The sequence below is a fragment of the Rhinoraja longicauda genome, chromosome 20 (assembly GCF_053455715.1).
Source record: "Rhinoraja longicauda isolate Sanriku21f chromosome 20, sRhiLon1.1, whole genome shotgun sequence".
In the NCBI taxonomy this organism is placed as follows: Eukaryota; Metazoa; Chordata; class Chondrichthyes; order Rajiformes; family Arhynchobatidae; genus Rhinoraja; species Rhinoraja longicauda.
The window spans coordinates 29,133,763-29,161,452 of NC_135972.1; the positions used below are offsets into that span (position 1 = coordinate 29,133,763).

A 27,690-nucleotide genomic window follows, 5' to 3' on the forward strand; every position below is an offset into this window, starting at 1 on the left:
TAAAAAGGAAAGGCATGCTTGAACAGGTGAAATTCTGTTCTGTTGCTACAAAAATTAAATTAACTCCATATTTACATATTTCAAAGAAACTCAAACATGAATAATCAAACACCGTATTTCAAAATATTGTCCAATCAAACACACTTCACACCTAGAATGCATTTGTCACTGGTGAGGTGGGTAATTAGCAATCATCTCCATTGGTCTTGAGAAGATTGTAGTGGCAGTTAGACTGTAGACGTTAGACAAAAAGCGTGGACACAAGACCTTTGGATCACCGAGCCCACGCCGACCAGTGATCAGCACTATCCTACACACCAGGGACAACTTACGATTGACAGAAGCCAATTAACCTACAAACCTGTACATCTTTGGAGTGTGGGTGGAAACCGGAGCACCCGGAGAAAACCCGTGTGGTCATAGGGAGAATGTACAAACTCCATATAGACAGCACCTGTAGTCAGGATGGAACCTGGGTCTCTGGCGCTGTAAGGCAGCAACTGTACCACTGCGCCACCCCTAGATCTTATATTCATCACATTTATCAAGCACAAAATCGACAAGAGATAGTAAAGTTTACTAAATCAAAAAATAGATTTTACATTATTTTTAAATCAGCCATTTACATTGGTCATTGAAGGCTTGTTTTACTATTAAGGATTCGCTTATCATTCTTTTGCAAAAGTTAATTCACGGTGGAGAAATTACTTTCTTCATCTGCCCACAGGGCTGTTTTGGCCTATCTTTGATCGGACTTTACTGGCTTTATCTTGCACTGTGTTATTCACATTATTCCCTTATCATGTATAAGTACACTGTGAATGGCTCGATTACAATCATGTATTGTCTTTCCGCTGTCTGCTTAGCGCACAACAAAAGCTTTTCACTGCACCTCGGTACGTGACCATAAACTAAACTCCAACTCAAACTCTTTGCTTTGTATATTGTGCTCTGATTTTATTACAAATCTTTCATTGATCTTCTCAGTGATGCTTTTTTGAGGAATGGATAGGAGAACAACTCCTTATGGAGATTCTGGGCCACTGTAAATGTCACCAAAATGGTGGTTTCTCCAGGATTTTGGCCATTGTTGCCAATAATGCAGTGTAAAGGTACGACCAATATGTTGTTCAGGTGTGAGTTCTAGAACTTTGATCTTTGAAGGATTAGTGATGTATTTCCAGATCACAATGACATGTATCTTAAAGGGAAGCATACAAGTGGTGTTTCAATGCATTCCGGATATTAGAGGCAGTAGATTTGGGAAATGCTATCGAAAGATATACTCAGTTATGGACTAAACGTAAGACAGTGGTGCAGTCATTAAAGAACAAAACAGGGTTCTGACCCAAAACGTCACCTATTTCTTTCCTCCAGCGATACTGCCTGTCCCGCTGAGTTACTCCAGCATTTTGTGTCCATCTTCAGTATAAACCAGCATCTGAAGTTCCTTCTTAAAAATTCTTATAGGTCGCCTAGAGTTTCCTGAATTATACTAAAATTAAAAACCCAATCCCAAATGAAAATCAACAAATTGGAGATGCTAAAATCTTTTAAAAAAACAGAAAATGCTCGAAACACTCATCAGCCTAGGCAGCATGTGTGGAAAGAGAAACAGAGTTAACAAATTCTCAATACAGGTCCACCACCGATTTTCAGGCAACTGGTGGTCTGGCACCTTCTTTAATCCGGACAAGATTTTAACAGGATGTTCTTAGTCTCCCAAGTATTCACCTGTCTTTTAATTTAGAAAATTTCAGACAAGCTAATAATTTTTACAGAGGCCTTTATAAATGTGACTGAATACTTACTATCAATCATGGTGATAACACTGTCCTCAACAGCATCACTAGTCATTGTATCCGAGATGACCTTTATAGCCACTAAATATTTTTTGTCCGGCTCAAGATCCTTAATGATATGTTGGAATCCCTTCCCGATTCGGCGTGAGTATACCAATTCCTTTTTGTCACGGTGGTAGCACTCGACATCATAGCCATTGTAGTCTGAGTCAGGGGGTGTCCAGGAGCAGGAGACAGCAGTTGAGCTCTGAGGTCTACATCGAATATGCTGTATTTTGTCAGGCTCTGCAATATTGCAAATTGCATTAGAAACCTTTGCAACAGTCTGACATCTGAAGAATGCACAGTTAGCATTATTTTTTAAAGCTGAAATACAATCTGCAATAAAACAAAAGCTTTACTGTAATCTATGCTGCCTTGTCACTTGAATGTCTCAGGAACATGGGTGTGGCAAGGTTGGACAAAAAGGCAGCGGCCCAGATGAAAAGCTGTGTGATAAAGGATGCTTGCGCACATATGCCACCTGGCAATAAGTACTTGCACGTGTGCCTGTCCAAAGGCAAATTTATGTCCCAAATCATGCCCCTGCCTACTGTACCCTTCAGCTCAGCTGTGCACCCACTTGCTTCACATGCAAGGTTTGGGATGTTCCCAAATCATCTCTGTCTCCTGACCCATCGCCACAACTCCCCTTCCAACTTCATCTTTAATAAACATATTAAACAGGTTGGGCTATCACCCCAAAATTCTTGCCATTTATTCTAGTGTTTATGAAACCCTTTGATAATGTTATCACTTCTGATCCTCCAAGCTGCTGGAAAGCTCACCTGCTTGCACAGCTGGGAACAGGGTCAGCCATCTTGGATGAATGTGTCATGGTACAAGTTCACACAGGGTGATTTATCGTAAGACCTGCCAGTTTCTATTTTAAAAGATATTTGAAAACCCTTTTTGTTTCAAATACAAACAAACATACACGTTTTGCACTAACTGGAACCAAACGTTACATCTTAAAAAATATATACATTTATTCTATAATACACATTATGTAATAGCCTCTCAGTAAAACATTTTTGCTGGGATAGCTAATCACAAATTATCTCAACAGCCCAAGTGCAATCTTACATAGAGTCATAGAGTCATACAGCATGGAAACACACCCTTCCATCCAACTTGCCCATCCCGACCAAGATGCCCCATCTACACTGCCCCCTTTGGCCTATATCCATCTAAAACTTTCCTATCTCTGTACCTGCCCAAATAAAAGACATTTGGACAGGTACAGGGATGTTGTTATAGTACCTGCCTCAACTACCCCCTCTGGCAGCTTGTTCCACACATCCACCATCCTCTCAGTGAAATAATTGTCCCTCAGATTCCTATTAAATCTTTCCCTTCTTAACTTAAACCTATGTCCTCTGATTCTTGATTCCCCTACACTGGATAAAAAGTAGGGGAATCAAGAACTATGGTTACTGTAGATTGTATAGGGCTCCTGCATAATATAATGTCAGAAACAAGCTGCATGTAAAATATGTCGTGTGAATCAATATGTATTCTTTAAAATCTTTCCAATTCAGGTAATCTTCAAGTAAACTTTATTATGGAACAAGCTGCCAGAGGAGGTAGTTGAGGCTGGGACTGTCCCATCGTTTAAGAAATAGTTAGACAGGTACATCGAAAGGATAGGTTTGGAGGGATATGGACAAAGCGCAGGCAAGTCGGACTGGTGTAGCTGGGACATTGTTGGCGGTGTGGGTGAGTTGGGCCGAAGGGCCTGTTTCCACACTGTATCGCTCTATGACTCTATTTGCGTAGAAACATAGAAAATAAGTGCAGGAGTAGGCCATTCGGCCCTTCGAGCCAGCACTGCCATTCAATATGATCGTGGCTGATCATCCAAAATCAGTACCCATTTCCTGCTTCTCCCCATATCCCTTGATAAGAACTATATCTAAATCTCTCTTATTTAAATTTCTACATTTATTTCAATTTGTTCTGATCCTCTCGGGATTTTAAAAACAATTCCTTAATGCCATAGCCCAGATTTGGCAAGATACTTAAAAATTTGCAATAAGAAGGTTTAACTGACATGTTAATTTAGGCTCAGCCACAGGGCACTGCGATTGCTTGATCTGCAAAAGCAACGCATATATTTTAAATCCAGCTTTGTATAATCCAACCAACCCTATTTCTGTGAAGATTTATCTTCAACTCTTTCCAGACAGCAATAATCCAAAAAAGGGATTGACAAAGATAAAAAAAAACATTCAACAAGTATTAAAACTAAAATGTAATGAATAATACTTTGAATTCACACTATTGATCAGTGAAGCAAAATTGGTTCACACATTGTTGTTGTGGAGGCAGACAGCTATTTAATTATTTGCAGTGGGAAAACGTTGCCGTTCAAATACATCAAATATAATTTGCTGACTTTGTTATAATGATGTTGTTGAATGAGTTTCCTCCTGCCTTTCTAAGGGCACTAGTCATCTTGCGATAATCACTTTCATGTGAGCTTGTCTCGTGAGCTGTCCAGACTGCAATGGCATTACAGAGAAGACCATCCACAACAGACATGAAAAGAAGTTCAACCTCCCAGAAAGTGGAAGTCAAGAGTGCAAATCCCAACTGATTACTTATTCCTTCTTAGTACAGAGGTACTAAGCCTTCTCTGTGAACTGTATTTTAATCATTTAACCAGTCATCGTTGAACCAAGGAAAGACTAAAATCCATAAGTTCATAAGATCTAGGAACAGAATTAGGTCATTCGGCCCATTAAGTCTACTCCGCCATTCAATCAAGGCTGATCTCTATCTTTCCCACTCAACTCCATTCTCCCACCTTCACCCCATAACCCCTGACACCCGTACGAATCATATGGGCCACATCTGCTCTATTGAGTGTGGTGAAACAAGCTGGCATCCCTTAACTCCAATGCTGGCAATTATCACAAATGCATTTGTATTATACATTTTTCTCTGGATTAAGGTAAAGCTATACAGTTTTAAGGATACCAATTTTTGCTCTTAACAGTGAGAGAATGAAGTTATTACTTACTTGTTCTTATATGAGCTTGAATGGGTTGACTGAAGGATTTCAATGACTTTCCACTGACCGTCCGCACTTCAAAGGTATAATCACGCCCAGGGTGCAGTTTCTGAATCTTCCGCCCTTTGGACTTAACTGTGGTGTACGGATTAATAACAACAACTTTGGCATCCTTTGGAGTCCACTGCAGCTCAAAGTAATCGTAATCAGTCCATTCAGGAGGACCAAACCATGTTATCACAAGTGAAGTGTTGTTAACGTCAGCGAAGGACACAGATCCTGGAGGTTCTGGGGCTTTGGGAGAATTAGAGGTTATTAATAAAGATAACACTAAGTAGTATACAAACTAACATTTCCTCTGCTTTCAGTGTTCATGGAAGATATTTGTATAAAGAATTCACTTGCATTTTCCACTTTAATGCTTCTTATTGGGATTACATTTATGATCAATTCAACAAGGATTTAGATCAACACGTGGGATTTATACATTACAGCAGAAACTCCAGAGGCCACATCTTCAAAAGCTAAATGCTGGCATGCACAGCAACTCGCACCAACCCTGCCAAGATTTGTGTGGACTGAGTGATATCCAAGATAGACACATAGTACTGGAGTAATTCAGCGTGTCAGGCAGCATCTCTGGAGAAAAAGGATGGATGACGTTTTGGGTTGGGGCCATTCTTCAAACTAGTGAAAAGGACAGGCATCAGTATCATGAGTGGACTTGAAATATCGGATGGAGAGTGAGCTATAAGAGGCGGTGCTTGTTCGATTTTCTAAAGGACAACTGGCTATGGCTTCCATGCAAGTTGCAAGGATTGGGCAAAGTGAGAGTGAAAAGGTGGTTAAAGAAGCTGCTAGGCTAAGAGAGGAGCATGGGTGACAAGGTTCAAGGCAACCTGCGGTCACTGGTGGGATGTCAGTGAGTTGTTGGATGTCTTCAGTGCCCCGTTATAAATGTACATCACCATGTGAGGCTCTGCAACACCAATCTTCTCAGAAATATCAGCAGCCATATTTGTGAAAGGTTATTTGTGGAAACCTCAGGTGTTTGGAATAATTAACTACTTGTTAACGACCTCTGCTATTTTTCTTGGTTAGGTGAGGTTCTGCTGGTTTGGTCCTGGATCATTCAACTTCTGATTTGTGTCAATTCACCCAATGATCACCAACGGGTCGATTTTGCAAACTTGGAACGATCCGTTTCAGACAAGTCAGACTTCACACCAGACGGTTGTCCATATTGAAAGGATTATCTTTTCAATCCTTTTGAAACTAAAATCCCATGCTCGGATGCATCATGTGCTATGAAGTCACATCACTTTGTTGCATTCTCTCTCTCTGAAATTCATTCCAATCACATCAACTGAATGAACTTCAGAGGAAGAGTACATGGCCTTGATACATTTATATACTGCTACAATGCTGCCAAGAAGGGCATACATTTTTAAGTAACACCATCTAGTCATTATGACATTCAGTTCCAAGATGATAATTCAGTGTTAGATCTAGATACTAGGATTTTGGCAATATACTAGACTGGATATTAGGCTGTAAAGTTGCTCACTAATTAAGTAAACAATGACTACAGTCCAAGAAATACAATATATGAATAGCTAAAGCATATTATTAAAGTTGAGGGCCTGACTTCAGTCTAAAGAAGGGTCTCGACCCGAAACGTCGCCCATTTCTTCTCTCCTGAGATGCTGCCTGACCTGCTGAGTTACTCCAGCATTTTGTGAATTATTAAAGTTGATGTGATTTTATAATGATTTTCCATCTTCGTTAAGTTCATTTCTGTCTGCATAGAAGCATGTCAAAACTGATCGCTATCAAAAAGGTCGCAAATTTTGTGATTAGTGCACTTCAGAGATGTTTCAAACACAGAAGCAATGGTTTGGCTTGCAAGGTTATGAAAAATAAATCAAATTCCTAGTTTTATTTTAAAAGGGCTACATTTTACCTCCATTCTACCTCGATCATTAAGAACAGTCTAGACCCATTTTGTATGTCTGTGTTGGGTCAGCAAAAAAATTAAAGTCTTGCTCATTATTTTACTTTCTGAATACAGTAGGTTGTTCCCATTTTCCAGACAACTTGACGATTCTATTATAAATCTGTGGTTGCACAATTACCTGAGGCTTCTTGATTCTTATATTTAATTGAAAAAATAACTATTTCCTTATGAACTTCAAAAATCTTGTTTTTATGCAATGTGTTCCAAATTCCAAACACAAAACCTGTTTTCCAGAGGTTGGGCTAACCAATTCTTAAGTTAAAACAGTGACTGTACCTCAGAACGACTTCACTGAGATTGCGAAAGGCACTGTAGTGTGAGGAACCGTTGAATGATTCAATTGATGCTGAGTGACAATGGCACAACACTTGACAAGGGGAACAGCAGGCCTTGGAGTGGTGGTTTGCAGCAAAGCTTCAATACAAATCTTAAACTTCTCCGTTGAGGTCATTTGACTTGATGTCAAATGACGATGTCATTTCAATTTTAAAAATTGCTTTGGGAACTGGTGCTGTATCAAAATAAGGATGATTGAACTCAATTCAAATAAAAATATGATTTGAATCTGACCCACTTCCACTCAGGCATGAACCAAACTGCACGGAAACAGGCCCTGTGGCCCAATTCGTCCATGCCACACTAGTTGCCTAGCTGAGCTAGTCCCACTTGCCTGCATCTGCTCCATATCCCTCCAAACCTTCCCTATGCAGGTACCTCACAAAGTGTCCTTTATATGGCATAACTGTGCCAGCGTCCAACACTTCCCCTGGCCGCTCATTCCATGTACACGCCGCCAAGGACACGCAAACTAAACAGTGGATAGTTGTGCCCCATAAATCCTTAGGATGGAGAGACGCAGTGTGAGGAACCTTGAATAATTACAGCACAGAAGGAGACCACTCGGCTCATCAAGTCTGTGCCAGTTCTTTAAGAAGCCCTTCATTCATTTCATTTCATCACCATTTTCTCATACTCCCACCTTCCCCTCAGGTGCTTATCCAAAACCTTTCTAATTGCTTGAGCAAAAACTATCTGTAATCTCTTGTGTCTCCCTTTTAACTTATTGATTGACTGCTGCTACGACATCCTTACAGTCAGTGAGTTCTTATCATAATCATTCTTCTGTAAAATATTTATTTCTTCACATTTCCACTCTGTCTATTTTGCTCTTTAAGATAAATATATGTCCTCTGGACCTCGAATCATTTTCTACTGGGAACAACTTCTCTCTAATTCCTGTACAAGGTCACGCCAGGTTTCCTACATTTCTACCAAATATCTCCGTTCCATGGAGAACTTCTTCAGGTAGTTTCCTCAACTTCCATGTTGCTGAAGTCCATCTCACTGGAACCCTTCAAGTAAATCTCTTCTGTACTTTCTCTAGGACCTTCCTCTCATTTTTAAAATGCAGTGACTAAAAATGGATGGCTTTCTATAAAGATTTAATGAATTTCAGAATTGATCTTACAAAAAATTTATGTATCCACTTTGCTGACTAAACAACATCACATTTAGATTAGTATGTGAAACACCTAATGGTTATGGATTGTTTCGTGTCAGGTAGAAGAAGAATTAGGCGGAACTTGCCCTTCATTTCATGAGCATATTTTTTATTCCCCAAATTTTCTCCTATCTCCTTCTTTCCTCCACTTTCCTGGGAGTGTTTCTGCTGCGTTTTACTGCTCTGGTACATTTCCTAAGGGGATCCGTACGGTGCAGTTTGTTGGAAGCCTAACGGTTCAGTCCACTGTTGATCTAACTCAATGTCCCCACATCCCACCCCACCAGAAGGTCTTTAAACCCAGGGGAAGAACCAAACAATGGTCTCCTCTCTACACCAACAATATTAAGGTTAAGTATACGTATAGTCATTGTTGCTGCATCGGCATAAACTCTGCAAATTTAAGACAGAATAAGCATTGAACAAGGGTTTGTTTGGGCCGAGTGCCCAAGTACATCTGCTCCTCATTACTTTAGGAAACCAGACCACTTTCCAAATTGAGAAGTCTAGGTGAAAGGCCAGTGTATTTGGGACAAGGCTTTACAGATTAGGAAGATCAAAAACATATAAAGCATGGGGTGAAGAACTGTTAAGGCAGCGGAATCTGACAGCTGTTAAAGTTATGTTTAATCACATGTTAATAAACGATGGTGTGGAGTGTTCACAAATAGCAAGTGTTTTCACTCTTGTGTACTGACAAAGCCACCATTAAACAGCCTCACTTTTTTCTTATGGATGTTCAAGGCACTGCGATGTGACTGTAATAAATGCTGCCTCTTAGCACACCATGATTCACAATGGAAATATTCGAGCTAAACAAAATAAAAAGTGGGTGACATCAAATGGTTCACCTGTTGCCCATTTTCCCCATTGGATGCCAACAGATAGTGAACCTCAGACAGAATCTCTGGAGGACATGGATAGGGGATGTTTTGGGTCAACCTGAAACATCACCGATCCATGTCCTCCAGAGATGCCGCCTGACCCATTGAGTTACTCCAGCGTATTGTGTCTTTTTTTTGTAAACCAACATCTGCATTTCTTTGTGTCAGGACCATCAACCTCCTTTGGCTTCCCCCCCTCCCTCCCCCTCCTTCACGATGTGCGAAACATCAATCATAGACTATTGGACCATGTGAGTTACCATTTATTATGATGAACATTTAACATTTCTCTCAACATTAAATGTGAAGACATGAATCGGTTTTTACCTGTTCTGCCTTGTGTTCCAGTTCTATTAGTCAACTCTCCACTCTGTGTTACGATCGCAATGTCGTAAATTCTTCCAGGTATCAGGTCCTGAAAATAACATTCCTTCAAGTCTTTCTTGCCAAGCTTATTGTTCTGCAATGTACCATTTGGATTATAAAGTGATATGTTGTAGGAATCAAACTCTCCCATAGCTGGGGTCCATGTGAACTGCAGTGTGTCAGTAAGGTTAACGTTCATCCATCGCAGATGGGTAACCTGAGCTGGAACTAATCACATTAGGTTTGGGTGATTTAATAAGTCAGAAGATTTTAAAAAAAACAAGCTGTGTTAATGTTTTATCACATATCTGATCATCAAAGCCTTGACATCAAAGCTGTACAGGCAATGTTGCAGCAGATACCAAGCTGGCAGCTCAGCAAACTCTGGGCAAAGTTACAGTAAACAGTTGATTAACACAAAGGGCGGTGGGTGTATGGAACGAGCTCCCAGAGGAGGGGGTTGAGGCAGGTACTATAACAATTTTTAAGAAACATTTAGATAGGTACATGGATAGGATCCCAAGTTTAAAGGGATGTGGTGTGGGTAAGTTGGGCTGAAGGGCCAATGGTTGCATTGCATTAATGTCAAACAATTGTCCAGCTGATCCTTGGATCGAAGATGTTCTGAGTTCCATTCCTCCCACAGTTGTGAATGCATTCACAAAAAAGCAAATCTTCTCCTCTGCATGTGAAGAGAGCAATTATCAGAAAGAAAAGGAATGCTAAGCCAATGGACCCCACTTATCTGAGGATTTCAGCTGCAATGTTGTGGATATTGTGTGAAGAAAGCGCTAGTCTAGTTATATTACATACAGTTAAAACATCCATCCATTGTAGCCAAATGGACAATACCTGAAAGGAGATACCTAGAAGGGTGGTACAGTGGCGTAGCGGTAGAGTTGCTACCTTACAGCGCCAGAGCCCAGGTTCGATCCTAACTGCGAGGACTGTCTGTATGGAGTTCGTACATTCTCCCTGTGACCACGTGGGTTTTCTTCGGGTGCTCTGGTTTCATCCCACACTCCAAAGACGTGCAGGTTTGTAGATTAATTGGCTTCGTAAATTGGCCCCTAGTGTCTACATTAGTGTTAGTGTATGGGGTGATTGCTGGCCGGTGCAGACTTGGTGGGCCAAAGGGCCTGTTTCCACTCTGTATCGCTAAAGTCTAAAGACTAGAGATAAAATTATAATCCGCGATATGCTCACTCCATCAATAAAGAATAATTGTACTGGAGTATGCTGCAGTGTAGGAGGTAAAGAAATATTGAAAAAAGGCAATGAAACATTTCTGTTTGGAATGATCTGGAAGGGGTAATTAACACCTCGTTGATCATGGTGCTTTACCTGTACGTCCAAAAAGAGAAGATTCATTGGTCAAGCCCCCACTGTGAGTGACTATCACAAGCTTGTATACTTTGCCTGGCGTCAGGTTCTGGAAGGAGCATTCTTCCAGGCTCTGGATGCCAGATTTCCGGTCGTGCAGCGTCTTGTCCGAATTGTAGAGGAATATCTCGTAAGAGTCGCATTCCCCTTCCGCTTTGGTCCAGCGGAATGACAGGCTCTCAGTGGTTCTCCTGTGCAACATCGGATGGGTGACTGCAGCTGGAACTGACCAGGGAGAGCAGAACACAGGGTTGGTATCAGCATAAGCTCATGATAACATCTCTAGATAAGACCACTTGCTGTATGACAGTATTGTGACCGTGCAAAGACTATATTGTCTCTTGACATGGAAATAATCCATTGCCTGTTGGTCTATGCTATCTCACAGAGCAGTCACATTCCCCATACAGATTTCACAATAACCTATTCCTATTGGTAGAGCTGCTGTCACACAGCACCAGACTCCTGACACCTGTTCGAAGCAATGGCCAAGAATGCACATTCACATGTCTACTTCCTTAGAAGGCTTAGGAAGTTCGGGATGTCTCCAACAACTCTCACCAACTTCTATAGAAAGCATTTTATCAGGATGCACCACAGCACGGTTTGGGAACAGCTCCATCTAAGACCACAAGAGAATTGTGGACGCAGACCAGAACATCATGCCAACCAAACTCCCTTCCATGGTCTTCAACTGCACTTCACGCTGTCTTGGCAAGGCCACCAGCATAATCAAGGACCTACTTTCATTTTCTTTATTCCGACCTCCTTGTCGATTTTTTGATAGCCACTGTTCTGCATCTCGTTTCAAACCTCAGAGATTTTCATTTAAATGTACCCAAAATATCCCAATATCCTATCCAATCTTGATGCAATTGATCTAATGTTGTTTGATTTTATGTTCGGCTCTTGGGCTTTAATTTCTCATACTTCCACATGACATAAGATGGCCATTCGGTCCGTTGGTCTACGTTGGCTCCCAGAGCTTTCACATTCCCCAACATGTTTCCCCGGAACCATTCCCCAGAACCCCATTCCCTGAAACGGGCGGCATGGTGGTGCAGCAGTAGAGTTGCTGCCTTACAGCACCAGAGACCCGGGTTCGATCCTGACTACGGGTGCTGTCTGTACGGAATTTGTTTTCCCCGGGTGCTCCAGCTACCTCCTGCACACCAAAGACATAGAGTTTTGTAGGTAAATTGACTTCAGGAAAAATTGTAAAATTGTCCCTAGTATGTAGAATAGTGCCAGTATACGGGTATAGCAGGTTGGCGCGGACTCGGTGAGCCAAAGGGCCTATTTCCGCGCTGTATCTCCAAACTAAATTAAACTAAACTATTCACTTTTCACTTCCACAAAGCTAATTTTTCCCTATCTCTCCATAAACAGACAACAACACAAATGTTTTTTTTAAAGAAGCCATGCGATTTTCTAACAAAAAAAACAAATTCTAAACTTTTAAAGTTGGTTAGAAGTTTTAAAGTGCTGTATTCCATGCTTAAAATTCCCATTATTTTTGCAAACTCAGTTAAAGTGAACTTTTAATGATAAAGCTATGGTCTCTTCACTGCAGGTGTACAAATGAGCTGTGGCGGTGTGCATCATTTTGTTGCTTCAGCTTCCTTTATACACTTTCACCAGCAGTGACTGTGAGCAACCAACAGGAAACAGGTGTGGGTGAGGAAGAATTATTGCAGTCACAACAGACTGAAAGCCATCGTTCGCAGCTCACTATTTAAGCCATGCACTTTGAAATGTTTACGAGTCCCCTATCATGCCTATTTTTCCCAGCACTCGCAATGGCGGGACTGAGAAATGGCGGGACTGTCGTATGTTGAAAGGCTGGAGCAATTAGGCTTGTATACACTGGAATTTAGAAGGATGAGGGGGATCTTATCATATATCATATCATATATATACAGCCGGAAACAGGCCTTTTCGGCCCTCCAAGTCCGTGCCGCCCAGCAATCCCCGTACATTAACACTATCCTACACCCACTAGGGACAATTTTTACATTTACCCAGCCAATTAACCTACATACCTGTACGTCTTTGGAGTGAAACATATAAGATAATTAGGGGATTGGACACATTAGAGGCAGGAAACATGTTCCCAATGTTGGGGGAGTCCAGAACAAGGGGCCACAGTTTAAGAATAAGGGGTAGGCCATTTAGAACGGAGATGAGGAAGAACTTTTTCAGTCAGAGAGTGGTGAAGGTGTGGAATTCTCTGCCTCAGAAGGCAGTGGAGGCCAGTTCGTTGGATGCTTTCAAGAGAGAGCTGGATAGAGCTCTTAAGGATAGCGGAGTGAGGGGGTATGGGGAGAAGGCAGGAACGGGGTACTGATTGAGAGTGATCAGCCATGATCGCATTGAATGGCGGTGCTGGCTCGAAGGGCTGAATGGCCTACTCCTGCACCTATTGTCTATTGTCTATATGTCAGCTGATATTTGGAGGATGTACCATATAAAATAATATGCACACTGAAATATTTTCCAGCTTCTTTGCAGACAGTGACCCAATTATGTCTTCCAGGTCACAAAGGTTGGACTCAATGTGCCAAATGCAGTAGCTAAACGTTTACAAAGTTGAAGGAGATATTTCAAATGAATTTTGACAAAACGCTCTACAAGTTTCACAACCCTGAAAAGACTCCCTAAATAATAATCTGTCATCTCCCTTACCTGTACGCCCCTCGCGATCCGTCCTAATGCTGTGTAACTCCCCACTTACAGTGAAGACACTGATTCTGTACTTTTTGCCAGGTGTCAGGTCATTGAACTTGTATCCCCTGCTGGATGCCGGCACTGACACATTTGATAACATTTGAGTGCCTTGTTCATTCAGGAGTTGCAGAGTGTATCCCTCTTTGATCCCAGAGGCAGGTTGCCAGCTCGCTACCAAGGAACAGGTTGTGTGCTTGTTGTCAACTGATAGATCTGTGACTGAGGCAGGAACTGGAAACACAGAAGAATGATTAGAAATGGATTCAGTTGCTCAGGTTGGATCGCATTTAAATAATATAGTACTATTGGACATAACATGTTATTGTATACAATAAATAATATTAAAAAAATTATGGTATTATTGGTTCATAATAAAAACCAACAATGATACATCACAACACTGTTAATATTAATTTAATTGCAGAGTGAAAAATGCCAGCCCAGTGTTCAAAGTTGTGCTTTATCCTGGAACTTGTAAAATTCAGATGCGAGAGAAAACTGTTTTTCATTATTGAAAGGGCAGTTCAATTATATTTGGTCATAGAAATCATAGAAATGTACAGCACAGAGGGAGGCCATTTGGCCCTTTGATGATATGCTAGCAGGAAATGGAACTTAGGTGAAGCACTCTGCCTATCTCTAGGTCAATAGCCCTCCCGTTGTTTGACTCTGTGCCCACTGGGCGACTATTTGTCAAAGAATGTAGAAACGCAAGGAACAGGACTCGGCCTGCTCTGTCCTTCGTCAAGATCATAGATGATCTACCTCAACACCTTTCCTATCACTATCCCATATTTGAATCCCTTGATGCCCAGAAAACGATTTAATCTCTGCTTTGAACAAACCCAAATAACCAAATGTTCATGGTGGACAATTGCAACATTTCACCACCAGCCAGGTGAAGAAATATCTCTTCAGCTTTGTTCTAAACAGCTGACCCCTTATCCTCTGTTTGATTCCTCAGTCAGGCGAGGCAGCTTCCCTGCATCTACCTTGCTACTCACTTCAAGAATTCTAATGCAATTGTATGTTCTAATGCAATCTCCTCTCGTACTCAAAATAATCAAGTCATAGTCAACACAATCTTTCCTCATGTGGCAAATCTGCCACCCCTGGAACTGGTCTCGTCAATCTTCAAGGCTTTCATTCTAAGGCAACTTCATCCTTTCTTGGCTAAGGAGACCAAAACTGTAAACATTACTTCAGATGCAGTCTCACCAAGGCCCTATACAACTGTGATAAAACTTCCTTATTCTCAAACTCAAGCTGACTTGTAATAAAGGCCAACATACTGTTCCAATCACTTGGTGCATTTATATGTTGAACTTCACTGAATTGTGTGCAAACACACCCAAGATTCCTCTGAACATCAACACTACCCAATCTCACACCAAGTAGCGAATACTTTACATTTTTGTTAAATGCACCAATGTCGACAACCTCACTTTTTAAAATTGCATTTACTTTGTCATCTTTTTTCATACAGCGTGATCATATCCACTTGAAGTCTCTTTACATGCACCTCTGGGCTCATACCCACCTGGCTTAGTGTTGTCAGCAAACTTGCAAATGTAATATTTAGTACCTTCATCAATGAGAATGGTTGGGCCCATGTCACAGTCTTGCAGGTTAAGGCTCTATATTGTGGGAAGGAACTGCAGATGCTGGTTTAAACCGAAGATAGGCACAAAATGCTGGAGTAACTCAGCGGACAGCAGCATCTCTGGATGGAAGGAATGGGTGATGTTTCGGGTCGAGACCCTTCTTCAGACTGGCTAAGGCTCTAACTGTGCTGAGTGGTTTTGTCTTCACCACCCTTCGGACCATTAAGTACCAGTCCCTCATTTAAAATTTATTTTTGTTAAATTCCTCGAACTTTCTACCAATTATCATAAAATCTATGCTTCTCCCCCCCCCCCATTAGTGATTTGGCTGCTACTTAGAAGAATAGGTTGTTACTGTTTAACCTGTCTAGCCCTCTCATTATTTTATACACCTCAGTTAAACTTTCTAAAGAAAGCCTCGACTGTCTCTCCTCATAACTATAATTCTCCAGCATTTATAATTTCTTGTAAATCACTTCTGTACCTTCTCTAGTGTAATCACATCTTTTTTTGTAGTGTGTTTACCCAAAACGTACACAGCTGTGACTAACACAATGTTTCGTTCACCTCTCACAAGCTCTTGCTTTGTACATCTTGGCAGATAAGTCTTCCTAACTTGATTATCTACCCATTCTACTGCCTTCAGTACTTAGTGGGAATGGATTTCCTAGAAAGCTGTTAGTTACTGACTATCCTCATAGCTCGCGTGCCCTCGCCAGCCTTATTACCTAATTTCTCTGGGGCTGAACTCCATTTGTCACTTTAGTTGCCTACCTGGTAATCAGCCCAATGAAATAATTCTGTAGCCTGGGGCATTCCTCCTCACAATGAACCCATTAATAACAAACTTCTTAATTACGGACCCTACATACAAGTCCAAATCACTCACAGAAAGCAAAAAACCTTGTACTGAGCACTGTGAGGCACCGAAGCAAAAACACACTCGTTATTAAAGATTCCACTGATTATTGGCCCCTGCTTTCTGCCACTTAACCAATTTTAACCCAACCTGTTTACCTCCTTTAAACATTGTGGACATTACCGTCACCAAACATTGTTCAAATTCATTCATCTACAACAAATGTTTTATCCTGAATGCCACGTGTTGCAACCTGAAAAAGGGTAGACACAAAATGCTGGAGTAACACAGCGGGTCAGGAAGCATCTCTGGCGAAAGGAAATAGGTGGGGGTCTTGGCCTGAAACGTCACCTATTGGTCTGAAGAAGGGTCTCGACCCGAAACGTCACCTATTCTTTTTCTCCAGAGACATTGCCTGACTGCTGAGTTACTCCAGCATTTTGTGTCTTTCTTCGGAGTAAACTAGCATCTGTATCCTTCCTACACGCAACCTGAAAAAACTCAGACAGACTTGACCTTCCCTTGATGGTCCCATGCTGTTTGTCCTCAATTATCTGGTGACTCTACATTCTGAATTATATCATTCCTGAGAATTTTTCCCAACAACTTTTCCCATTAATCAATTGTAGGCACAAAGAACTGCAGATGGTGGTTTACAAAACAAAAATGAAGCAAAGTGCTGGAGTAACTCAGTCCAAAGAATGGTTCCAACCTGAAGCATTGCCTATCCATCTTCTCCAGAGATGCTGCCTGACCCGCTGAGTTATTCCAGTACTTTGTTCTTTTTCCCCAATAATAAACTGACCGGCCTGTTGTTACTTGGTCTATCCCTTTCTCCCACTCTACACTACAGTACCTGATCAATAATATTCCAGTCCATGCAATCTGGCCTGTGGCCAAAAGGCACTGGAAATGTGGAGTCAGAGCTTACACTTATTTTCTTATTTCCTTTACAGGCAAAAATACACTTCACTCCAGTCTGATAATTGACCTATTTTACCATGCTCTCTCTCTCTCGCTCTCTCTCTCTCTCTCTCTCTCTCTCTCTCTCTCTCTCTCTCTCAATGTTTATCTCCCCATTATTTTTCCATAACGTCTTTAATATTAATACCCATACCATCTATCTCTTCAATTGAGTTTGATGTTTTGTAGTCTGTCGGAATTTATACATGTCTTCTTTTTCCACAACAGGGCAGCCACTTTATTAACAAAGTACATACAATATTATAAATAATACTACTTAGAGTCATAGAGTCATAGAGTGACACAGTGTAGTAGCAGGCCCTTCAGCCCAACTTGCCCACGCCGACCAATGTGCTCTACATGACTACACTAGTCCCACCTGCCTGTGTTTAGCCCATATCCCTCCAAACCTATTCTATCCCGGTACCTGTCTAAATGTTTAAATGTTGCAATTGTACCCGCCTCAACAACCTCCTCCAGCAGCTCGTTTCATTAACCCACCACCCTTTATGTAAAAATAGTTAACCCTTCTGTTCCTATTAAAACTTTCCACTCTCATCTTAAACCTATGTCCTCTGGTTTTCGATTCCCCTACTCTGTGCATTTATAAGTGTATAAGTTCATAAGTTGTAGGAGCAGAAATAGACCATTCGGCCCATCAAGTCTACTCCGCCATTCAATCATGGCTGATCTATCTTTCCCCATTCACCTGCCTTCTCCCCATAACCCCTGACACCCGCACTAATCAAGAAGATTACATTTACAAGATTGCAAGATTGCATTTTCCCGACGTATTTCTCTCATGATTTTGTACACCTCTATAAGATCACCCCTCATCCTCGTGCTCCATGGAATAAAGTCCTAGCCTGCTCAACCCCTCCCTACAGCTCAGGCCCTGGAGTCCTGGCAGCAATCCTGTAAATAAAGAATGAATGCATTTATTTCAGCTTATGCAACAGTAAATAGAGAACATCGGAGTATGACTTACCAGTGCGACCAAATGCTGTTAAATTATTATGGAAGCGGCCACTGTTTGACTGAACTAATATGTGGTACAACTCTCCCGTCTCCAGGTCATAGAAGATATGCTCTTGCACATGTTTTGGAACAGAACGAAAAGAGATTTGATGGCCCTCGTGGGATAAGATCACAGTGTAGCTGTCCACATCACCTTCTCCAGGAGACCAATTCACCTTAAGGCCCTTTGTCACTCCATTGTTTGTCACGTGGATGCTTTTAACGGCACTTGGCACTACAGGAAGATGCATACGCACAGAAGTATTAGGAGCTGTGTTCGTATGCTGTAAACAGCTACCAAGAAAGATAATTTATTACATTTTTAAGGCAAATAGATGTATACATCAGTAGAATAAACATTACGCTTTCTAGGGACGGAACGGTGGTGCAGCGGTAGAGTTACAGCTTTACAGCGCCAGAGACCCGGGTTCGATCCTGACTAGGGGTGGAGTCTGTATCGAATTTGTACACTCTCCCCTTGACCACATGGGTTTTTTCCGGGGGCTCTGGTTTCCTCCCACATCCCAAAGACGTGTGGGTTGGTAGATTAATTGGCTGCTGTAAATTGTCCCCCGTGTGTAAGTGGGTGGTAGAATCGGGGGGAATTGATGACAGTGTGGAGAGAATAAGGTTAGTAGACAGAAGAAACTGCAGATGCTGGTTTACAAAACAGGGTTAGATTTGTGTAAGAATAATGTAAGTAAGTGGTTGATGATCAGTGTGGACTCGGTCGGTAAAAGGGCCTGTTACCGTGCTATACCTATCTTTTTACATAACCAGCATTTTAACCACATAGAGTTTAGAATTTAGAGATACAGCGCGGAAACAGGTCCTTCAGCCCACCGAGTCCAAGCGTTAATACACTGGCACACTGGGGCAATTTACAGAGGCCATTTAACCTACAAACCTGTACGTCTTTGGAATGTGGGAGGAAACCGGAGCACCTGGAGAAAACCCATGTAATCACAGGGAGAACGTACAAACTCCGCATGGACAGCGACCGTGGTCGGGATCGATCCTGGGTCTCTAGCCCTGTAAGACAGCAACTCTACCGCCGCGCCACTGTGCCACCCTTACCTGTCTTACCAATCTTACCTGTTTCCCACCAAGCCAGTTAAAGTTTTTAACCTGTGGTTTATTTAATGTAACTAATCAACAAGAGGAACGTCTCCTCAAGGGCAATTAAGAATAGGGATTAAACTCTGATCCTGCCAGGACTGCCCACATCCCATTAAGGAGAACTTTCAGAAGGTTTATGAGGATTGGGCAAAACCCAAGCAGCTCCTACCTGTACGCCCCTCAATGAAGGCGGCGCGTTGCAGGGTCCCGATCCATGTCGAGACTGAGATCTTGTAGAGACGTCCAGGGGTTAAGGAAGTGAACTGGTGTGCCGTATTGCTCAGTGTTATTGGAAGGAAAACGTTCATGTCATTGAAGAGTAGCTGGATCTCGTAGCGGTCCACGTCACCTGCAGCCGCTTCCCAGGTTACTTTCAGGGTGTCCGTACTCCTGTCCGCCACTGACAGGGACCCAACCGCAGCTGGAACTAGTCGCAGAAACATTGGATTCAGTCCGACAATTTCATTGCAACCGGTATCACACATTAGCAATTGAGCAAAAAAATAAAATGCTGGAAGAACTCAGCGGGTCAGGCTCCATTTACACCACTGACTCCATTTACACTTCTCGCTGCCTCGGCAAGGCCACCAGCATAATCAAAGACGAGTCGCACCCCGGCCTCTCGCTCTTCTCCCCTCTCCCATCGGGCAAAAGGTATAGAAATGTGAAAACGTATACCTCCAGATTCTGGGACAGTTTCTTCCCAGCTCTTATCAGGAAATCGAACCACCCTACCAACAACTACAGAGCAGTCCTGAGCTACTATTTACCTCATTGGAGACCCTCTGTCTATCTTTGGTCAGACTTTACTGGACTTTATCTTGCACTAAACATTATTCACATTATTTCCTTAATCGTGTACCTGTACACTGGGGATGGCTCGTGTTATCATTGTCTTTCCGCTGATTGGTTAGCACGCAACAAAATCTTTTCACTGTACCTCGGTACACGTGACAATAAACTCAACTGAAAAAAACCTCAAACTCATCTGTGGAGGGAATGGACAATGGCGGTTTCCGGGTTGGGACTCTTCTTCAGATTCCGAAGACACTGGGAAGTTCCAGAATGAGTCTGAAGAAGGGTCCCGACCTGAACCGTCGCCTGTCCATTCCCTCCATAGATGCCACCTGACCAGCTGAATTCCCCCATCATTTTGTTTTTGCCTCAAGATTCCAGCATCTAGTCTGGTGTCTCTACAAACTGACAATTTCTCTCACAAAAGGAAGGATAAGTCAGATTCAATGCAAGTCTAGCCTTAACAAACCACTCAGCATGAGCAAGGTTAAGTTGACTGTGGATTCAGTATAATGTGCTGTGCAATAAACAAAAACATTTGTGCCACGTAGGTACATGAAATGCAAACACACAGCTACAGATACAGCTTGTATACTGCGAGCCTATAACAATGATCAATCTACAGGAAGGGGTAAGGAAAGACCGCTATTTTTCTACATAAAGTTGATTTATTCCCGTCGTTTTCTTCAGATGCAATTGACAGAAGGTTGTGCTATTAATCAAATGGTGGGTGATGTGTGATGTGGGTAAGTTCCAGACAAAAAAATAGTTTAAATAGGCGACGGAAAACAAAAGGAGCATTTCTGTGGCTTAACGTCCAATGTTCGTAGCATATTACCAACACAGCTGCTAATCATTTTCCACAAATTTATGGAAAAGGGGATCTGCAAAAGCAAAGCAGAACACAGCCATGAACAGAAGGTCTTCCAATTATTCATTTTCCATCGCACTATATCGCTAAGTAGGTAATTTAGCAGATCGGAAACTCAAAAGTACTAAAGGAAGTGCAGGAAGTGTGTTTTTCACCACATTTTTGCTAGTTTTCAGTAAAAGTAGCGAAATTGAGGCTTTTTTTTCAGTCTGATGTGCTGGCCTAAGACAACATTCTGCTGACATTTTTCTTGAAAAAGTATTTTGCACTGTTGCGTGTCTTTGCCCTCCCACACAAGAACAGAAGATGAACACGAGGAAACAGTAGCAGCAGTTGGTTACCTGGCCCCTCAAGCCTGTCCCACTATCCAACATGATCATGGCTGATCCACCCCAAGCCCCAACTCCTCAGTTGTGCCAGTTTTACATAGTCCTCAATTCCGCCAATCTTTCAAAACTGTCTTTAGGTTTAGAGGTTTAGATAAATATGGTCCAAACTCAGGCAAGTGTAGATGGGGCGTGTTGGTCAGCATGAGGAAGTTGGGCTGAAGGGCCCGTTCCCACACTGTAGGACTCTATGATTCCTCTTTAAATCCCATTTCAAAGTCAAATTTGTTTTGATATTAAACACAGAATTAATTTAAATAACCACATGCCATGATATCTAAAGACTTTATGCCTAATGATATATATTTGTTATTGTATTCTGTTACATAAATTTAAAGAGCGACCAAATACTGCTGCCAGTTTCCTAACCCATAATGTACCTCTATTTATGCTGCTTTTACAATGACACCAAGTCCAGCGATATCTCTATTTTAAAATGATCATCCTTGTTTTTAAATCTCATTCTTGTCTGAAACTTTCACCATCTCTCTTTTAGTAATTCTCTGCAGCTTCAAAATGCTGCTTGCAACAATCTTGCCCTTCCAAATCTAGCTCAATCAGCGTCATACCTTCCACACCCTCTCATTTTGCTTGTTCCTCGGTAACTATTTCCTCCATCAAGATATTCCTTAAGAACAATCGTTCTTTTCTTGATAACTCAAAGCTCACCACCAATATTAATTTTCATAACTCCCCTATGGAACACCAGGTACACTTTATTACATTAGTGCTGCTTAAATTGATATTAAAGAACTTAATGTTCTTTAAAACTGTAATTTTCTATCTATTGCAGCAGATTTAATGCTTACATGTTCTTCCTGTGGCAAAATAGTGGGTTTCATATTTCCCACTCTTGGTACTAACTGTGATGCTGTAAAGTCGCCCGGGAATTAAGTTGAGGAAGATGCATTCGTTTTCAGACTTTGGAACCTCTAAAGTTTTGCTGTAGTTGTAACTGTTCTTGATAGTTACTATATAACAGTCAAAATCTCCTGATGCATCCAGCCATGAGACCTTCAGGTAGTCACTCCTTCCCGAGTTGCTGACTGTAATTCTTTGAACAGCAGAAGGTTCTGTGTAAACCAAAAGAGGCCATAAGGTCATGTTATCAAAATGATAATGAGCAGCCAAATTCAGTTTATTGATAAAAGTAGCAATCATGTATTGCATAACTGTACAGTCACCACCATATTGCCCTGAATAACATACAAACTGTCCAAACAAACATACTATGGTATTGCATGATAACAGTTTTAATCTGGGAGTCGTTTCTCAACTGGGAAAGTAAGCATGGGGATGGAAGGGAATTTAGCTCAGACAAGTTTGAAGGAATGAATTTTGGAAAGTTAAACTAGCGCAGGAAATACGCAGTGAATGACCGTGTCCTAGGGAGTGTTCTTGTACCATTTTCACAGGTCCAAAGACTGCGTTCTGCAGTTCGCCAAGCGTTCGGGTCTTCCGAGCGGGTACCGCGGCCGTGGCACCTCGGGAAGGCCTCTGCTGCACGGCACCTCGGGATACGGAATCAGCGTCGGCAAGTGGGATTGGTCTGGAGAGTATGATGGTCAGCATAGACGTGGTGGGTCAAAGGCCTGCTTCTATGCCGTACAGCACGATGACTCTGACTCTAAGGGTGTGACAGAGAAAGTAAATGTGTGGACATTTATCCTGGGGGTGATGGAGAGGGAGGGGGGTTTGCTGATCATTTGTCGCACCAGGTGGATTGTCAATGGAGCTACAATCTGAAAGCGCGATAGGACAACAAAAGATTACCAATGGAAAACAGTGTGCAGCTTTTCCAAGATCCAGACCAGTCAAGGATATCAACATTGAAAATATTTAAAATCTTCTTTCCCTTTGACACAACAACAGCACGAGAGTGTCTATATTGCTGCCACAAGAGAGCATTTGAAGATTAACATTTCAAGAATTACTTCTGAGTCAAAAAGTGAATGATGTACACATGCAACACAAAGACTATCATTATTTGAAGCACTAAACATAACTACGTACTTGTCCTCTCATGAGTAGTGGTGTGATTTTCATAATTTCCGCTTCGGGTGGTTACGGTCACATTGTACAGCCTTCCAGGGGTAAGTGACCGGAAGGGAACCTCAAAGATGGTTTTAGATACAGCGTGAGACTGGACAACTTTGTCACTGTGCGACAGGGTCACGAAGTAACTATCCACATCCCCTGATGCTGGCAGCCAGGAAACCAGAAGGTAATCATTGTGGCCATGGTTATTTGCCATCACACTGGGTACGCTTGAAGGAACTAAATACAGTGGCAAGAGAAAAATAATGCAAATAATATTACAGCTAACTTGTTATCTCTTCCATCACCCTTACATTAATGTGCAAGTGCCTTGCGTTTTGTGCAGGGGTTACGTTCTTCAAAAGCAGCACTTATCTCAAAAGTGTGTGAATTAAACATATACGCAACTACAGTGCCAGGCGTAACTTTAAGCACATTATTTCAAAAATACCAGCGCATAAATTAGGCTTTGGCATTAATTAAACAAGCACTGTGTTCCAAAAATGCATAAATAATCAGGCAACATTAAACGTAAGGTGCCGGTTCTCCTGCATTATGGTTCTCATCATTTGTATCTGGGGGATTCAGAATTTGTATGCTGTGGCACAAAAAATAATTTAGTACCCTCAAGGGCATGCTAACCTGTCATAATTTGAGTGTATTAATTAAATGTAAGGTATTTTCTGGAACCACAAAACTATTTAGCTTGCAATTGTATAATCTATAGATGATCCAATGAATTAGGGGCTGAAGTTCACCACTGGATTGAATGGCTCTGCAGTTACTGTAAATAGCAACTTGCATTCTACAGTTCTTGCATATCGAAAACAATTCCTTGTTTGTCTTTCCATCTTACCAGATCACCAATTGGAGATGCTGTGGGTGATTTGACAGTTTAATAAGAATTGGGATGCAGAATAGAAGATAAATTATTTGTACAGTAGGTGGAATTAAATTAAATGGATAGCTGTAGCACAGAGCTGGTACATGATTGATAAGTTGAACGTCCTTATTCTACCTTGTATATTTGAATGGTTTTATAAAATCTGTAAACCTCCTCATCCATGTCTCTCAGTTCCACGTTGTGCAGTCAATTTAACAATGAAGCTAAGGCAGGGGAAGGTTTTATGTTCTTCCATTGTCCAACACTGTTCTTACCTGTTCTTTCTTTAGCTAATGTTTGCCTTGAAGGGATCCCTCCACTAATAGTGGTGACAACTACAGAGTACAACCCTCCAGGTTTCAGAGAATGGAACACGTACTGATTAGTTTCACTGGAAACACTTTCATTCTTGATGACAATGTTTTCGTGAATGAGGTGGATCTGGTAACTGTCGATGTCCCCAGAGGCCCTGGTCCAGCTGGTGTGTAGGCTGGTGGTCAAGGCCTGGTTGGTCACATGGAGGTTAGACACCTGAGCAGGAACTGAAGCAAAAAAAAAACAAATAAGATTTGTTTTGTCCACCCCTCCACCACTCTATTCGAGCTTTCTCCCCCGTTTTCAAGAGAGAGTTAAATTTAGCTCTTCGGGCTAAGCGAATTAAAGGATATGGGGAAAAAGCCGGAACGGGGTACTGATTTTGGATGAACAGCCATGATCATATTGAATGGCGGTGCTGGGTCAAAGGGCCGAATGGCCTTCTCCTGCACCTATTTTCAATGTTTCTATGTTTCTATGAACTCCAATTGGTCTGAGGAAGGGTCACCATCCGAAATGTTGCCTATCCATCTCCTCCCTCGATGCTGCCAAACCTGCTGAGTTGCTCCAGCACTTAAATATTGTGATTTGCTCCAAAGAAAACCAAAGCTGCCTTACAAAATAAACCAAGAGGAGCACTGGTTCTGCTTATTTTTATACATTTGTGATAGGTCTTAAATGTAATCATAAAACTGACATAAATTACAAAAAAATATTTAAGAGGAGCAGGGCACGGTGGCGCAGCAATAGAGTTGTTGCCTTACAGCACCAGAGACCCGGGTTTGATCCTGACTACAGGTGCTGTCTGTACGGAGTTTGTATGTTCTCCCTGTGACCTCGTGGGTTTTCTCTGGGTACTCCAGTTTCCTCTGACAACCAAAGACGTGTCGGTTTGTAGGTTAATTGGCTTCTATAATTTGTCCCTGGTGTGTAGGATTGAACTAGTGTACGGATGATCGCTGGACTGCACGGCCTCAGTGGGCTGAAGGGCCTGTTTCCACGCTGTATCACTAAACTAAACTCAACTAAACTTGCCCAATTACTGGGATTGTACAGACAAGCCTAGAATTATACCATTTATGGTGAGTGTGATAACCAACCTGTCCGCAGATGGTTCCTAAAACAGCAAAGTGATAATGAGCTGATAATCTGTTATCGTGCAGTTGAGCTCAATATTGGCCAGGAAGTATTACACTGCCCATTTATGACATATAGTAAAATGTGAGACGTAGGTGAGAAACATCTTGTAACGGGGCTATATTTTCCAAACGAACACTATTCGCATCAATGCTGAGGGACAATAATCCAGAACCAATTCTACTTTACCTGTCCTTGCCTCCACTGAAGCAGACTTGCTTAAAGCACCACTGATGGTGGTCACAGTAATGGTGTACTTCCGTCCAGGCACCAGATGAGTAAAGCTGCACTCTTTGGCCTCTTTGGCTAAACTTTTATTCATTGCTTCTCTTTTTGTGTCCTTTAATGATACAAGGTGCCTCTCCAGCTCAGTCACGGGTGTTGTCCATGTTACAGAGAGTGTGGATTCATCCACGTGCTTAATTCGTAGATGAACGACTGCCTGAGGTGCTGTTCAATTAAAGTGAAAAGAAAGGTTCATTTTTATAGCTCCACTGAAAATCAAAATAGACCATGCTTTTTTAAAACAGCGGAGAGTTATATCGTACCGAGATAATAAAGGAATCACTTTTGGTGAATAACTTCATTTATAATTCCTTTGCCAATTGATTGAATGAAATGTGAGATCCTAAACGTTGCCATTCACTCTGTGTCTTTGCAGTTCAAGTACCTTGTCGGTTCTAGCTGACCAGTTTCCTTTATAATGGGGGCAGTTTGGGGGATAAACTATTTTGTGTGATTTTTCTAATCCCACACAACCATGTGCAGTTCCAAATCAGGAAGAGTAGTAAATTATAATCTATTGCAGAGGTCTTCAAAGCAAGGGATGGAAGGAAGACTTGAATGAATGGTGATGCCCTGTGCTCTGATCAGCATTGATAAAGATTTTTCTAAACTTTCACTCTTCAATTGCTAATTCAAACTGCTATCAGAGCGATAAAAATAAGGTACATGTAAAATAACATTAATATCTAATTCATGCATGAAGGAAGACTATAACAATAGCTCCATTAGATACAGAATAGTTTAAATTATTCCCTTTAACACTAAGATGATGATCTGCTTACGGTGGCAAAAGTTTTAATTCAGTTTAGAGATACAGTGTGAAAACAGGCCCTCTGGCCCACCAAGTCCACGCTGACATCGATCAGCCGTACACTACTTCTATGTCCTCCCCACTAGTGGCAATTTACAGAAGCCAATTAACCTACAATCCTGCACATCTCTGGGATATAGGAGGAAACCGGAGCACCCAGAGAAAAACCGTGCGGTCACAGGTGTATCATACAAACTCCACGCTGACAGCACCCAAAGTCAGAATTGAACCTGGGTCTTTGGCGCTGTGAGGCAGCAGATCTATCGCTGCACCACTGTGCCACACGAAACCATACTCCTCATTCTTGTTTTACATCATCAGCTACTATGATAAAAAATATTTAAATAATGTGACTAACCACCACTTTACTTTAAGAGCAACAATAATCTCATAAAGCAGAGACAAGTATGGTGCTTTTACGCTATTGTGTACTAAACATAAATCAATAAGCTATGCATTCAGAAAGCTTTCTTATGAAAACACACAATGAGTTATTCCAATTACCCTAAGTAAATTGAAAGTTAAAACAAAAACTGCAGTTGCTGCAAATATGATATAAATCAGTAACTGTTGCAAATATGATACAAAAACAATGAATGATTCTGTTTGTTTTTCCAATGTTGTTGCCTGACCTATTTTGGTGTTTCATCAGATCATAAGTCATGAGAACAGAATTAGACTATCTGGCCCATCGAGTCTACACCACCATTCAATCATGGCTGCTCTATTGTTCCCTCTCAACCCCATTCTCATACGCGGAGTGGTGGGGGCCTGCCACGTATTGCCAGGGATGGTGGTGGAGGCAGATACGATAGTGGTGTTTATGAGGAACTAGACCAAGTGGATCCGTTAGGCCCAAACCTCTCCTGCATT

The 27,690-nt window shown here is 41.7% G+C and overlaps 1 protein-coding gene across 2 annotated transcripts in view; it reads right to left on the reverse strand.

The window, feature by feature from the left end:
* Positions 1 to 27,690, reverse strand: part of LOC144603695 (receptor-type tyrosine-protein phosphatase beta-like) — a 77,064-nt gene that overhangs the window by 25,129 nt on the left and 24,245 nt on the right. For both annotated transcript variants that reach the window (XM_078417334.1, XM_078417332.1), the window contains exons 7-17: positions 25,911 to 26,171; positions 24,545 to 24,811; positions 23,363 to 23,626; positions 22,159 to 22,422; positions 19,467 to 19,724; positions 18,150 to 18,413; positions 13,694 to 13,966; positions 10,970 to 11,233; positions 9,587 to 9,853; positions 4,867 to 5,151; positions 1,812 to 2,087 (exon numbers count right to left, since the gene is read on the reverse strand). In XM_078417334.1, the coding sequence (XP_078273460.1) occupies positions 1,812 to 2,087; positions 4,867 to 5,151; positions 9,587 to 9,853; positions 10,970 to 11,233; positions 13,694 to 13,966; positions 18,150 to 18,413; positions 19,467 to 19,724; positions 22,159 to 22,422; positions 23,363 to 23,626; positions 24,545 to 24,811; positions 25,911 to 26,171 (2,943 nt within the window). The remainder of the gene's footprint in view (positions 1 to 1,811; positions 2,088 to 4,866; positions 5,152 to 9,586; positions 9,854 to 10,969; positions 11,234 to 13,693; positions 13,967 to 18,149; positions 18,414 to 19,466; positions 19,725 to 22,158; positions 22,423 to 23,362; positions 23,627 to 24,544; positions 24,812 to 25,910; positions 26,172 to 27,690) is intronic.